The sequence below is a fragment of the Taurulus bubalis genome (assembly GCF_910589615.1).
Source record: "Taurulus bubalis genome assembly, chromosome: 12".
Classification (NCBI taxonomy): domain Eukaryota; kingdom Metazoa; phylum Chordata; class Actinopteri; order Perciformes; family Cottidae; genus Taurulus; species Taurulus bubalis.
In genome coordinates, this window is record NC_136600.1 from 21477432 (window position 1) to 21493620 (window position 16189).

General features: G+C 40.6%; 2 protein-coding genes across 2 annotated transcripts; both read left to right on the top strand.

The window, feature by feature from the left end:
* Positions 1 to 1870: 1870 nt before the first annotated feature.
* On the top strand, positions 1871 to 2974 carry LOC306744663 (chemerin-like receptor 1; the record flags this gene model as incomplete). Its single annotated transcript, XM_079227345.1, has 1 exon — positions 1871 to 2974. One exon carries the CDS (start codon positions 1871 to 1873, stop codon positions 2972 to 2974), a length of 1104 nt encoding a protein of 367 aa, XP_079083471.1.
* An 8561-nt stretch (positions 2975 to 11535) lies between these two features.
* On the top strand, positions 11536 to 13875 carry LOC306744664 (uncharacterized protein; the record flags this gene model as incomplete). Its single annotated transcript, XM_079227346.1, has 1 exon — positions 11536 to 13875. One exon carries the CDS (start codon positions 11536 to 11538, stop codon positions 13432 to 13434), a length of 1899 nt encoding a protein of 632 aa, XP_079083472.1. The 3' UTR covers positions 13435 to 13875.
* Positions 13876 to 16189: the final 2314 nt, after the last annotated feature.

A 16189-nucleotide genomic window follows, 5' to 3' on the forward strand; every position in this document is an offset into this window, starting at 1 on the left:
ATTATTTTCTTTGTAAATGTGCATATGTGGGTATGTAGTTAAGTTGTGCCCATGGTGCTTGGAATATATTTTCTGAATAAATGGAACAATGTGTTTCAATGATTTGTTGTAGTTGTTCACTGTTACGTCTTAAGGGTGAACACATTTAAACTTATGTAAATACAAATACACAATTTAGTGTTAAAAATACACTTTCATGTGCCATAAGACAACACTGAGTGTTAGATAACACTTTTCGTGAAAGGAAACAACACAATTTAGTTTTAAAAATACACTTTCATGTGTCATAAGACAACAGTGTGAGTGTCATTTATTTAACACTATTAACACTTTCCAAAGTGTACATTTTAATCTGAACCCGAGTGGATTCTAAAAACACTGGCATAGTGTTAATTTTAACACGATACAAGTTCATTTCACACTTCCGTTTTTTCTATGTATGTTCTTAATCTATGGGCTCCCAAAACAAAAACAAATGTCAACATTAGGAATACAGGGACAGTATAATGTCGTGTTTCATGTCATGGTGTCAGCATGAGTATTATTAGCAGTGATGACAGAACCGTTTGCGCAAACATTTTGTAGTTCCTTAAATTTGTGAGCAAATGCCAAACTGTTGTGACATTGTGGGCATGTTTAGAAATGTTGAAAGGATACAGATTAGGTGTAAAAACAGGATGGACCAAGATTTGTGCAACTTCCCTGATGTAAACTAAATAATCTTTTTGGATTTTTTATTTATTTTTTATCTCATCCAGAAACAGTCCTCAGTCAATGCAAAGCAGCACTGACATGATGCTGCTCAGTGTAATGTACTATTCTAGAGTTGGTTTAGCAATTGTAAAAAACATTTTAATTGCACTTTACTTACAGTTTAAATGTCTTGACAAGAGACATGGACAAAAAAAGATAGTAGGCTGTAGTTTCTCCTCAGTGGGCGTAGGCATGACTGACATCACATTTCTAAGATTGTCATGTCAATGTCATTACTTCTGCTACGGACGTGATCACTCTCGACCAAGAAAGGTAGTGTTTCTTCTATTTTATGTTTTATTTGCGAGATTAAACCAACAAGGTTGTTTAAAAGGAAATATGATACTAAAATAGTCAGATTTTGTCCATTACCCTTAACCAATAGAAAACCAATCTTTTTTTAGGCCCTCCTTGAAAAATGCATGCCTAAACTAAAAAGAGTGTATCTCTGCAACCACTAGGGCTATTTGAATAATTTTGGTGTTATAATAAAAGGTACACATGTGAACTTGTGTTCAGATGTGCAAATATCAGTCTATATGTTACTGGTTAAGAGTAAATTAAGATGACACAGAAAAAAAAGAAAAGGATTCAGGTCCGCCTAGAAAAAAAGCACTTTCAGGATAAATATTTCTTTGAAATAATGCAGCTGTAAGGTCCAACTCTAACCCAAATCATAGGACAATATGTGAACATTCTCTCTACAAAGGTTGACTTTGATAAAGTGATGCAGAACAAAGTTAGAGAGGGTCTAGTACAAAGAAAATTTAGGCAAGGTCTCCGAAATTTGCATTTGGGCACATCTGTGACATTTTAATTTTTTCATGTACCAAATCATTACACTGTTCATTAAACCAGAGACAGGATTAGCAATACAGTGTACAACTGTATAATCTGCATAAAGATTAATTTTACACTCAGAGAAATAGTGAACAGAAGAAGGCACAAAATGGATCCCTGTGGCACGCCCTTGGTAAATGTAAATGTCTGTTTTGTCAAAGAGTAGTCTATTGCATCTTTATATCCTTTTAGACTGTTATTGATCTATGAAAAGGAAAAAAGGAAAATATTGATATTGTTTCTTCATGTTGCCATTGCAGGGAGCAATATGATGGAGATGAATGCTACCCCTTCCTATTACATCAATAGAACAGATGTACTTGGAAATAATGGCTCTTTGTATATTGACAATTACACTGAGCTGAGAAAGTCTCTCCACATCATGTCTCTCATTGTTTACTCCCTGGCCTTTGTTCTTGGTGTGCTCGGAAATGGAGTGGTTATCTGGGTGACCGGGTTCAAGATGAAGAAAACAGTTAACACAGTTTGGTACCTCAACCTCGCTGTGGCCGACATCCTCCTCACAACATGTCTGCCCCTGAGTGTGACCTACACAGCTTTGAATTTCCACTGGCCTTTTGGCAAGTTCATGTGCAAAGTGACCGGCTTATTAAACTCCCTGAACATCTTTGCCAGCATCTACATTCTGATGGTGATCAGCGTGGACAGACTTGTGTCCGTGGTGTGGCCCGTCTGGACCAAGAACCACCGAAGTGTGCGCAGGGCATCCTGGGTGAGTCTGGGGGTTTGGGTTCTGGCTCTGATTCTCAGTATTTCATCCTTCGTGTTCAGGGACACTAAGCCATCAAATGTCAATAAAGACATCACCATCTGCATCAACAACTTTGCTTTTTCTGATGACTATGAAACGCCGTCTGTGAATCAGCTGCGAGACTTTCGTCATCAGGCCATGACCATCACCTGCTTCCTCCTGGGATTTGTTGTCCCCTTCACTGTCATTGTCTCCTGTTATGCTGTGATCATCCATCGCATCAGAAGAAACCGCACCCTGTCCAGCCACTCAAGTCGCCCCTTCAAGATCATCGCTGCCGTTATCACCACTTTCTTCCTGTGCTGGGCACCTTTTCAAATCATGGTTTTAATACAGATGCTGAATTTCCTGTATTATCAAAGTGAAACATTAAACCATGTCACCACTATCGGAATCCCTATAACCACCGGCTTGGCGTTTCTCAACAGTTGCCTGAACCCACTGCTGTATGTGTTCATGGGACAAGATTTCAAGGACAAAGTCTGCAAATCCCTTATGAATGTTTTGGAGACTGCCTTCCAGGACGATGTTTCTGGGTCTCACACTGACTCACAGTTAATAGACACCAGTCAGAGCAAAGATATGTCATCCCTTAATACTGAAGTATAAGGTTTCTCATGACATAAAGAACCACATTATGAAACTGTAAATAATCTTTACACAAATATAAATATGTGTGTATCAAATAACCTTTTTTGCTTTTTTCATGAACCTTCAAGACGAGTTGTAAAGATTATCCGAGATTGAAGCATGTCAAGCTCATGTAGAAGTTGGTTAGCTGATCGGGTATCAAAGATTACTGCCTTTTATTACACATACAGTACTTACAATGTGATGGAACCACTTTATGTTCATATTTTTGCAACAAGTTGAGATGCCTTTTGTGAGCTAAACCTTTGTTGAATAAGGTGGTAGTGAAATGTTTTCATCATACGGAGCAAATGGCTGCAAGAGCTCTATGGTTCTGTGCCTTCAGTCTGTGTGTCCAAATATAAGTCTTGATATGACTGTTTCCTCTCTCCTGTTCCTTCCTGCACATATTTTTTCTCCCACTTTCCTCTGAACTCTGTAAAACCATCCTTCTGTTCTGTCCTCCTCCTATTGCTTCTCCCACTTTTCCTTCAACTTCTTTTTAAATAACACTTTTGGTTTCTGATTTCCTGAAGTAGACTGCAACATTTGTGTTGCTATTTCTTGCAGCTTCTTTTGCAGCTTCATCCATTTAATTTCCTTTGACACCAATATGTTCTGGTACCCATAGGAACACTGTCAGACCCATCATTGGAATTCTGCATCATGTTTATTGTATTTCAATAAGGATATCTGGTCTACTGTCTGAATGGCTGTTCAGACAGTAGACCAGGCTAATGATGAACTGGAGTATGAACAAATGATTGCCCTAAATGGCCTTGTGTCCTCTATCCATTGTTGTGCTAATATTAGCACCAGACTACTTTTCGGACAATTTTTCCGAACTATTTTTCGGAATAGTTTCGGAATATTTTTTTCACCCCCAGGACTATTTTTCGGACTATTTTTTTCATTCTTTTCTTTCCTCTTCTTTTCTTTCTTCTTACCGGTCACTCTCCTGCACACTGCACACTTCATATTTAAACACTCATGCCATTTAACATACACTTTAACTTAAACACGTCATTTTAACAAACACTTACATTAACGTTATCTGTTTGTCTGAGCACTTTATCTTATACTTGATTTAATATCATTGCACTGTTGTTGTTGTTGACTGTTGATTGTTGTTTGTCTCGTGTCTAATGTATGTGCCTTCCGCCTAGAAAAAAATCCTTGTTTGTGTAAACATTCCTGGCAAATAAACGGTTTCTGATTCTGATTATTGGCAGCAATTCCCCTGTGATAATCATTTGAACTATTTTGATATTAAATTCTGGAACAATACATGCTCCTCCTTCCTTGTCTAGTAAACTCTTTGATGCATCTGTAAAAACCTGCAAATAACTGTGGTACCTGTCAATGTGTGTATTATATGAATAATACACTTTTTTAATAATGCAAAGTCTACTGTTGTATCAGGAAGCATCCACTACGCTATTTCTGGCAATGGAACTGTTGGACTGATGTTGGCGATGTTATTTGTCTTTCTGTGCTCTTATGGGGACATTGTACTGGATTGCAGGGTGTTTATAGGGAAAACGTATGCTGCGTGCGTCATGACGTCATAGCTGTTACCATTTTAAGATGTTGCGCGAGAAATAGCTCCGGGCCTGCAGCGGCAGACAGTCGCCGTCTGAAGAGCAGCACTCACGGGGCTGCAGCGCGTGATACCCGCTGTATTCCGAGACGTGCCACAACATGCGGTAAGTTGTGTCTCCATCGAGCTCAGGCGGCGGGTCCCTAAATGCGTGGTGGCGCATGACTCGCCGTGCTTTTTCTCCCCTTGTTCAGTAGCGTTAGCTAGCTGACGTTAGCTGCTGAGCACAATATTAGCCCGAAACTTCACTTGAACCCATTTGGTGGCCGAGCTAAAAGCCGGCGTCTCTTTCGATGAGCCCTCTCCGGTGCGCATTGTTTTTTCACCGTATCGCGAGCTTGTGTCGAGCTTGTGTCTTTCTCCAACAGACGTTTGTTTTGAGAGAGTTCAGTCGCCCCCTGGCTGCACACGTCGCATCGTGAACACACTCGGCTGCTCACGGTGATCGTACAGTCACGCACACTGATTAAAGTCGTTGTGTCTTCGTGGGAAAATCCTGTCAACGCTTTTGTCGACTGAACATCGGTCCAGATCAAATGAGACGGGCTCACCTGCGCGTGTCAGAGCTTTAAATGTGTTGATGTCGGAACACTGTCCTCATAACGGAAATGCTCATGCTTGTAATTTAGTTCTATATATATATATATATATATATATATATATATATATATATATATATATATATATAAAATTATTATTTTTCCTTGGCAATACAAGATAAGACTAAGCTTTATTGAGCCCCATTGGAGGGTTCCGGTTGTTTTCAGTGGATACCCTGATTAAGACACGCCCACTTTATAATTTAATGAAACAATGTATCTGAAAATAGAACCTACATCCCAAGCTTTTTGTTTGGGACACTGTAGCTATTTAGTGTCTGTCCTGTTGTGTTTTGTGTGATCTGTGGACAGCAGCATCCGGCTGGGTCTGTTCTAGCAGGAGTAGGATATTGTTCAAATTTAAAAGTCTCATTTATATCTAATGTTTTGGTTTTGTCAAAAGTCTGGCATGGGCTTAGTGGTTATATAATATACCCTTTCAGCCCATGGGAGTAAATAATGTCCACTTAATGATTTGTGTGTGTATATATATTAATTAGTAATTCCATAAAATGTACTTTTTCAGGCCTGATGCTGATAACGATACCTGGGTTTCTGCTGATCACTAATCTGCCATCAGTGTTTAATTAATAAGCTGTGTGCCTCACTGTGTGTAGGATTCAAGTTTTTTTTATTGTCAGATGCACAGTTGACAGTTACTCCATACAATGCAAATATTACTTCCCTAGGTCGTCCTTCCACACTAACTTAAACTTAAGGTACACATTTAAAATACTAAAAAAGGAGGTACATGCTAATAGTATTTTTTTTTTTTTTAAAGTGTGTGCGCTTGTTGAGGGAGGTTGCTCACCAGCCTGATGGCCTTCAGGGTAGAAACTGTTTGTCAGTCTCGTGGTTCTGAATTTCAGACTCCTGTAGCGTCTGCCTAATAGCAGGAGCGAGAAGAGTCTGTGTTGGGTGGGTGTCGGACGCGACGCGAATTTGCGGCGCGACCAGTTTACATGTTAAGTCAATCCACAGACGCGCTGCGGCGCGAATTTGCGAATGTGCGGCGAGATAGATGCGTTGGAGGCGGCGCGAACAAAACGTTTGACCTGGGGCGAACAAAGCGAAGGACGCGGCGCGAATTCGCGTGAGTTGAATTATCCCAACTCTGCCGGAGGGTGTGAACACCCTCTTTCTACTCGCGCGAGTAAACTTCCGCGGTGGACGCGGCGCCGCAAATTCGCGTCGCGTCCGGTGTGAACACGGCATAAGGCAACAATCGGGCTTCACTTAAACCTTGCTTTCCTGACTTTGTAAAACAAAATGTCACAAATAAATGTATAGATATGGATTTACTGAAGTGTGCCCTACCAGCAACTTTTGTGTAAAAAAAAAAAAAATGCATGTATAATTCCACAATATAATGTAGTGCTTCAACTAATAATTATTTTAATTAATTTCTCTGCTGATTTATTTTCTTAGTCATTTGATCTACAAATTATCCCCAAAGAAATAAATTTTAATGTGATAGAAATCTGAGGAAAGCAGGAAGTCTAAAGAACCTAAAAGGCAAAATTGATTATCAAAATAGGTTTTGAACGCAGCACGGTATCAAGGGATGGATATTGTTCAGATTTGATAAATACCACTACTCTTATTATATACTTATCAGTGCAATTCTTCATCAATACTTTAGTCATTTTGAATTACTAAGTAGATGCTTTTAAATATATTATTTAAAAGAAAAAGAATATATACATACAATGTATAACTAAATAGTGTGACTAAAGCTAAAACAGCGATGTTTTCAACAGCTAAGTCACTATATAACATAATTTCTCACTGGAAACAAATCTAAAATAGATACAATTCCTGAGTGAAGTTTGGAAAGAATGAATAACTTAAACAAGTTATAATAACGCTTTACAAGGTACGCAAAGGCACTTTACATGGTAAAGACAGAACCAATAGAGCAACAACAATATAAAAAGACAAATGACAACAGTAAGAAACGAAACGCACACTCAGAAATTACTTTCAAGTTTAAAAGCAGATTTAAACAAATTCGTTTTTAAGTGCAATTTTGAAAGGGGCGAGTGACGGAGAATGTCTGAGGCGCTTGATGAGAGAGTTCCTGTCGGAGGGGCAGCACTGGAGAAGGCCCTGTTCCCCCTAGGTCCGGTGCTTGGACAGAGTAGGCGTCGGTGAATCTGAGGTTGCGGGTGGGAGTGTATCGGTTCGGGAGGTCAGAACTGTATGGAGGGGCGAGGTTGTGTAGGGCTTTGTAGGTGATGAGGATAATCTTTAACGGGATCCTTTACTGTATGGGGATCCAGTGGCGGTTTTGAAGGACTGGGCTGATGTGATCTCTGGTGCGGGAGTGGGAGAGCAGACAGGCAGCTGAGTTTTGGATGTATTGTAGTTGATTTTGGTGTATGTACATGATGCTGTTGCAGTAGTCGAGATGTGATGTGGGAATGAGTGTTTCAAGTGGGAGGGGCGTAGACAAGCAATGTTTCTTCGATGAAAGAAGGCGTTTCTTGTGCTTGATGTGGCGTTTGATTCAAAAAAAAAAAATTCAAAAAAAAAAATCATACCAAGTTTACAGATGTGGGTGCAAGTAGGAACAGGGGTGCCAACGATGCCGAGGGAGAAGTTTTGTTTAGTGATTTGGGGCAGATCATGATATGAGATGTGTCGCTGTAGAGTTTGAGGAAGTTTGCTTGTGTCCAGGTCTTATATCTGAGGCAGTCGGTGGAGGTGATGGATTTGGTGGAGAGCATGTAGAGGAGGGACCCGAGTACCTTGTGAGACTTTGAGACGGGGGCTGCATTAGAGTTGAACTTATTGATACTAACTAACTGTTGGCGCTCGGAGAGGTATGATTTGAACCAGGAGACAGCTGTGCCAGTGATTTGGAGAGAGGACTTAGGACGGGAGAGGAGACTGAATCTGTTAATGGTGTCAAATGCTGCACCAAGGTCGAGTAGTATTGGGATGTTGAGGGAATGGTCATCTGGGGAGAGGAAGAGGTTGTTGGTGACTTTTGATTAGGGCTGTTTCTGTGCTGTGAATCTGGATTAAAATGGTTGGTTGGAGTCCATGTGAGTATTGAGTTAGTTGACAACAGTGCATTCCAGTATTTTAGACAGAAAAGGGAGATGGGACTGTAATTGTTGGAGATGTCAGGGTCAAGGCCTTTTGAGGATGGGTGTGACTGAGGAGAGATCCAGTAGACTGGGAGGAGTTGACAGAGGAGGAGCATGCAGTATTGAGAGCTGGTTTGCATTGCTCTATGTAATGTGTGCCGGTACTAGTGAGCCATAACTGTAAGCTCATTTTTATTGTATATTTATATAAATCAAATTTTGCTTCATCTCTCATCAGCACTGTCTGCTCTCAGCGCGAAGGAGAGAACCGGACTACTGACACTTGTGGTCAGCTGTTATCTGTAAGATAACATCAGCTAGTGGTAAAGAAATGCAGCACAGACGGTCAGTAGTTTTCAATAATCTTCTAATACTGTGCATATAGTGCGATCTAAGTATTTGTGTAAAATCGCGGCAGTGAACAGGAATTTAGTTTATTCCATAGTAGCAGATAGAGCAGACAAACTGTAAACGGCTATCCGACGTGAGTATCGCTGCTCAATTGAGCAGAGAAGTAACCGCGATGACTGTCACAAACTTTCTCCGGTCACCTCACAAATCGTCACCACCTGCAAATAAGGATCGTTTAAATTAGCAAATTGTGTCAAAGACAGTGACAGATCTTGTAAGATCAGTCCAGATCCTTATCAATCCTAATCTCTTAAGAAAAGTATAAGGTAAATTAATACAAATTGTGTTCACCTATCAAGCTTTTTATTTTATGGTGTACAGTGCAGCCAAAAAGTATTCACAGCGCTTAACTTGTATACATTTTGTTATGTTGCAGTCTTATTCAAAATAATATTAATTTAATTTTTTCCCCTCAAGTCTACACACAATATACCCCATAATGACTGAGTGAAAAAAGTGCAAAATCTATTGAAAGTATAAAACAAAAATACAACACGTACATAAGTATTCACATCCTTTGCTCAATACTTTGTTAAAGCGCCTTTGGCAGCAATTACAGCCTCAAGTCTTTTGACTACAAGCTTTAAGAAAACATTATTTGAACTTTGTAACTTCTCTATAGCTTGAACCTATTTCTCTCTCAGCCGTGTTTGCATTGCTAGAACATGTTATTTTCTTGTCTAAAGTTCATATTCCAGAAGTACGGGTTAGTCAAACATGGAAGTACACGCCACCTCCTGCTTGGGGAACAAAGTGCGTCTCTCTGACAAGTATTTAAGCTCTCACCACACTTAGCACACCTATTTTGGGGCAGTTTCGCCCATTCCTCTCAAGCTCCATCAGGTTGGATGGGGAGTGCCGGTACACAGACTTTTTCAGACCTCTCCAGAGATGTTCAAGTCTGGGCTCTGGCTGGGCCACTCGAGGACATTCACACAGTTGTCCCAAAGCCACTCCTTTTGTTATCCTGGCTGTGTGCGCTTCGGGTCGTTGTCCTGTTGGAAGATAAACCTTCGCCCCAGTCTGGTTTCCATCAAGGATGTCTCTATACATTGCTGCATTCCTCTTTCCCTCAATCCCGACTAGTCGCCCGGTTCCTGCCGCTGATAAACATCCCCACAGCATGATGCTGCCACCAACATGCTTCACTGTAGGGATGGTATTGGCCAGGTGATGAGCGGTGCCTGGTTTCCTCCAAACATGACGCTTGGCATTCAAACCAAAGAGTTCAATCTTTGTTTCAGACCAGCGCAATTTGTTTCTCATGTTCTGAAAGTCCTTCGGGTGCCTTTTGGCAAACTCCAGACGGGCTGTAATGTGCCTTTTACTAAGCAGTGGTTTCTGTGTGGCTGCTCTGCCATACAGACCTGCTTGGTAGAATGCTGCAGAGATGATTGTCCTTCTAGAAGGTTCTCCTCTCTTCAAAGAGCAACGCTGAAGGCCCTTCTCCCCCGATCGCTCAGTTTGGCCAGGCGGCCAACTCCAGGAAGATTCCTGGTGGTTCCAAACATCTTCCATTTATGGATGATGGAGGCCACTGTGCTCATTGGTACCTTTTAATGCTGCAGAAGTTTTTCTGTACCTCGATACAATCCTGTCTCGTAGGCCTACAGACAATTCCTTGGACTTCATAAGCTTGGTTTGTGCTCTGACATGCACTGTCAACTGTGGGACCTTATATAGACAGGTGGGTGCCTTTCCAAATCATGTCCAATCAACTGAATTAACCACAGGTGGACTATAATCAAGTTGTAGAAACATCTCAAGGATGATCAGTGGAAACAGGCTGCACCTGAGCTAAATTTTGAGTGCCATGGCAAAGGCTGTGAATACTGAGTACTGTGCTCTTTCTCTTCCTTGATTTAAAATGTGCCAACATTGCATGGAATAAAAATAAATGTTAACATAGGGCCATCGAATGCTATAGGACTAAAAATCGAGTTGTCAGCTTGCCTTATCTGAATCAATGCAAAGGATAGCAGAATAACTTAATTTCATTATGACATTGACAAAGAAACTGCATTAAATGTAGATTGATCACTCCATGAACAATACCCAAGTCTCTAAATAAGGTACCGTTGGCGATGCCGATTTGGTATATCGGATTGGTATTTCCTAAGTGGTCGGATAAGGTAATGTGATCCGAAAACAGGACTTGGGCCAACATAATTCTTCAAAGACCTGTTTATAAGTAGAAGAGTTCCTTATGCTCTTTGTAGCCATCAACTGAATAAGTGGTTGAAGGGACAGATACTTGTGTGCTGCCTAGGGTGGGCTACCTTGTGATTGACGGGTTGCTACCACTACCAGATCTGTACAGCGTTTCTACATCACTCCTCCGCAGTCCGCATATGGTCACTTTTGCTCACTGGTTGAAAAAAAGTAAAGATGCCGCCAATCGTAATCCAAGATGGTGACTGCAAAAAGACAAACACGAGGCATCAAAACAGCAGTCCATAAACCAATTGATGATGTCACAACGATTAACGACCACTTTTTATATTGGTTAGACCTGTACTGGCAGTCAATCTGAATTAGTTATTGTCATCCAACTTGGATTTTTTTAAATGATGTCAACTGGCATTTTGTGAAAGATAATTTGGGCTTCAGTGGTATAATTCTTTTTTTTCCCCCCCGCAGGTGCTGATACAAAATGAAAAACATAGCAGAGGGATGACTGTTCTTGCAAGGACATCTTTTGAGAACCAGTCCGTTGGAAGAGTGGACATACAGATTCTCACATGGAAGCCAATTTTGTAGTTGTCTGGATATTGTTTTACTAACACTGCAGATTGAAAAGTGATGCCATCAGCACATCGGCAAAATAATTTCATCATGGAAAATCTGAAATCAGTGAACACTATTGCTTCAACGCAGTTGAGTGGAGAATCAAGTACCTTCATCTGCACTGAATGTGGTGATGGGTTCAGTCAGTACTCTAATGTGTTGGCCCACATGGCCATTCATGGACCTTTGGAGTCATTTTCTTTGGATGGCTCATCCAATGGATTTGAAGTCCCTCGAGAATATGTCCTACAAGAAAATGGTACTTTGACGGTTGTGAATGGTTTCGAGACACATTCTTCTGTGAAACCAGTATCTCCTGGAGTCCTGCCATCGCATTTCCCATCCCCCATCAAACCAGTGTCTCCAACCCTCAGGCCACCGCCTTCTCCTTATAGAGATGTGTTCAGGCCAAGGCCATCGGACTCAAACTTGGAAAAGTCTCGTCAGGGCTATTACCGTTGTGAAATATGTAGCAGATCATTCAACAGCCTACAGAGTTTACATCGTCACCAGCAGTATCGAAACACAGAGCGAGGTTACAAGTGCACTTTGTGCTGTAAGATCTTTGAAGGTCGGCAGGACCTTAAAAAACACCTCCAAGACCATGCCAATGAAAAGTTTCACTGCTGTAGTCATTGTGGTAAGCGATTCCTGAAAGTGGATGCACTTAATGCACATCAAAAAGAAAACCACCTCGATATCAAGGCTATAGCTTTGAGTAAATCTTTGAATAAGCAGGAAAAGAAGATTGAAAAAACGTACGCTTGCAGAAAGTGCAAGTGCAATTTTTTCTGGATGTCAGATTTTCAGACACATTCACTGTACCATTGCAAAGGAAAAAAACCTGACGCTACTTTAGCATCCAAAATCGAAATTGAGGTGAACTCTAAGAACATAGAACACATACCACTTAAAAACTGCTACAGAAATGGCACATCTGTTGATGTTAAGAATGGTGATAGCAAAATCTTATTAAGGGAAACTAGTGATGAGATTAATACGGAATTGTCTTCCACACCATACAGATGTGGTTTATGTGGGGATCGTTTCCAAAAATTAACAGCTCTGAAGGAGCATCATCTCACACATCAAACTCAGGAGGAAATAGATCAGCTAAATCAGGAATCGCAAAGAACCTTTAAACGAAGAATGCCACCTAAAGGCCGAAGAAGAAGAAGAAGTAATCCAAATGGCAAACTGCATCCTTGCAAGCACTGTCATCGTGTCTTTAATCATTCTAGTAGTTTATCTCGGCACATGAGATACCACAAGGGTACTATGCATACATGTGTATTTTGTGGGAGACATTTTCCCCAGCGCTGTGATTTGAGAAGGCATATAGCCATGTACCACAAAACTGAACAGGAAAAGGAACCAGGTTCGAAACCTTTGTACACAAATCCACAAAATGGTCCTGCACCCAATTTTCTAAATGGCGACAAAAACGTAAGCTCTCCCGATGAGAAAACCAAGAACTCCTCTGACGATGAACAAGCGCCGTCACCAGAGCCACACCTAAAGGGGAAACAATCGGGAAAAGCAGGCAGAGTTAACTACAAGTGTCAGGAATGTGGAAAGAGATTTGGGCTGTTATGTGTGTACCAACGCCACTTGCGCTATCATAAAAAAGAACCTAGTAAATGTCCGAGCTGTCCAGCTCAATTCAAGAATCCTTCTTCACTGAAGCTTCACCTTCAAAATCATCATGGCACTGGAGAAGCTAATGATGTTGGGCAAACCTCTCGTGGCACTGGTTCCAGTGGGGACCCAGTCTTAGAAAAGGGTAATGCAGAGGACATGGAGGATGACTTTATGGACCCTACTGAAAATGATAAAGGAAATCCTTCAGCGGTTCTTTATGAATGCACTGAGTGCACTGAGACATTCTCATGCTTGGACAAGTTTCTTCAGCACCAGACTTCTCATGGCTCAGAAAACAACGGGTAACTATCCTATCAGACCCACTTGTTATTGCCAACAATCAAGCTCTCAGTTGAGTGTTTTTGACTCATTAGTATTGCAAATATTTTAATAACTGTATATTGATGTAAGGTTTGTAAAGTTTTCTTTTTGAATAACTACTTTTATACACTGTTTCTTTGGCATGAAGAGAAATGTCAGTTTATTAGTAAATTTCAGAAACCATTGGAAATCAATAGACGAGGCTTGGATGGGGAGTACCAAATTTATTTTGTATTAATCATGAAAACATCAACATCAGATTTGACATCTGTTAATTTGATCCTAATTTTCTCCCACAGCCTGTAGGTACAGTTAATTGTCCCACTATTTGTGACTAGCAAGGATGAACATGAGGCTTCTCATTGTATTTGTAGTGACTACCCATTTTCCGTTATATTTTACTTGCAATTTTTGTGATTTTGATATTTCCTGTAATAAGTGGTTTCTGTACATGTCTTCCTTTTGAAAGGGTAGCATTGTCACGGAATGGATTTTTTATTGTGCCATTAAAATTGTACAGCGACATTATTTGATGTGCTATCAGTTTTGCTTTGATCAGAAAACCCCACTGGTTAAATAATTATGTTCCTTCTATATATTATTTAGCCGTCTTATTTCGCTTTTTTATTGTGTTGGACAGCAAACTACTGGCAACTGCACAGAGGGAAATCCTTGTGTGGGTTATGTATCAGCCACTCCATTTCAAAATACTTGACAAGGTTCTTGTGATTTTGTGATACTTAATGTGATTGGTTCGATATTGGTTCTTCGGCATCTGTTTGGTGATTCCTAGTATCCGTAGGAAAATGCCGTCAACAAACCGCCACAATGCCGATAAGAAATTGTAATTGACTGTCAACTCATCTTATTCTCAAGGACGACTTGATTGCCTTTATAGAAGCCATGAAATGAACTAAGTAGTGAGTTTCATGCATTATAAGGAACAAAGGCCTTTTGGCCATTTGGCTTCAAACAACTACTCAGATTTTTATGACCTGTTTCTAAAGCATTTAAACACAAAATGGCCTTTGTATGATCCCTAGACATGTTGATATTGCTTTTATCAGTTAAATATTTGTGACCGTCACTTCTGAAAAGCTATATTCGCGTGTGCCAATTTATAAAAATACAGAGGCGCAAGACCAAGCAGCGCAACTAGTTTTGCCTTCGCGCATGCTGTGACTACGTCATTTTCTGGCGCCGACCGCGCACCCTTTTTTCTTTGGCGACCATTAACTACGCTTTGGTCCTTGTGACCAACCAAAGTACTGCAATGATCTGCTGTGGCCCAAAACATATTTTTCTCAAAGGCGAGCCATTGTTATTACAGACATACTGGTTCTGTAACATTTTGTGGAACATACTCGATACAGTGGACTGAGTGGGTGGGTGTGCCCTTGTTCTCTGACGAGTGTTTAGAAGCCGAATGCTTGGCATGTGTTCTTGCTGCTTTCTTAAGAACAATTCATAGTAACACATAACTCTTGACATTAAGTTTCCTTGGGTCCAGAGTAAATTCACTTTCCAGCCACGGTCAGAAACACAGGTGAACATTGCTAGTACTACTGCGTTTACCTGACAGAAAAATCTGAGTGGTGACATTGCAGATTCAGACTATTAAATGATGATGATTATTAATCATTAAACTAACCAGTATCATTTTTAGAATTGACAGCTTCACCTCGACCAGAAGCTAAATACATTGTGCTAGTGCCTCCCACACTGCACTTTAAGAAAAAGGCAAGGCAAGTTTATTTGTATAGCACATTTCAACAACAAGGCGATTCAAAGTGCTTCACATAAAACCATTAAAAGCATCAAAACATAATGCAGATTTAAAAACAGTTAAGAAAACATTAAAACAGTCAAAAAACAAAATAAAAGTAGAAAAAGCAACTTAAAAAAAGGGGGGCGGGAGATGCAGGCCTTTTACTATATGGTATTAATAGTTTTACTTTGGGGGGGGGGAAGGTTGTGTGGTGATCCTGAAGTGTTTCGGGGGTCACCAGGGGAGGGGCACACATACCGTGAGCAGTCCCTGCTCCCTGGTGCAATTTCCAGCTGGCCGGACCATTTGCTGCATGCTTTGCCCCTACTCATGCTCCCCAAATTTCTGGCCTTTCCTGGGTAAATTTAAGGTATAAAATGGTATAATACTAATAATTTTGAGCAGTGAGCAATACTAATTTGAGCCAAAAACATGTAGTGGTGGAAGTCCTTCTCCTGGGAACATGCTCCTGGGAACATTTTCCAGATCTTCTGCAAACCCTGATTTACTATCTTTACCTATGCATGAGAGACATTCTGCAACCCTTCTGATTATGCTTTGCACAAGCACAAATATACGGAATAGAGTTGTAAATACAAGGCATTGAAAAATAATAAATTGACCGATGGCAACATGCACTGTGGTCACTAGTGGCCTCCTATAATGAAAACGTTCATTAGAATTGTCTCTGGTGCCTTACGGTTTGCTTTTTATCATGTTTACCATCTGCTGATTCAAAGGGGAAACAACTTCCTCCAGGGGGAAGGCTAGTATGTTTTTGTTGTTGTTTGTTTCTGTTTGGTCTTTGTTTTGGTCTTTCTTGCCCTTAATGATTTGCCCCAACCACTTGGACATCTGCACAATTAGCTACTCCAAAGCCAGGCTTTCGTGCTTGTTATCTTAACACCTTACTTTCTGACATTTCTGCCTTGTCATACCCTACAATTGATGGACAGAAGAACATGCATATGC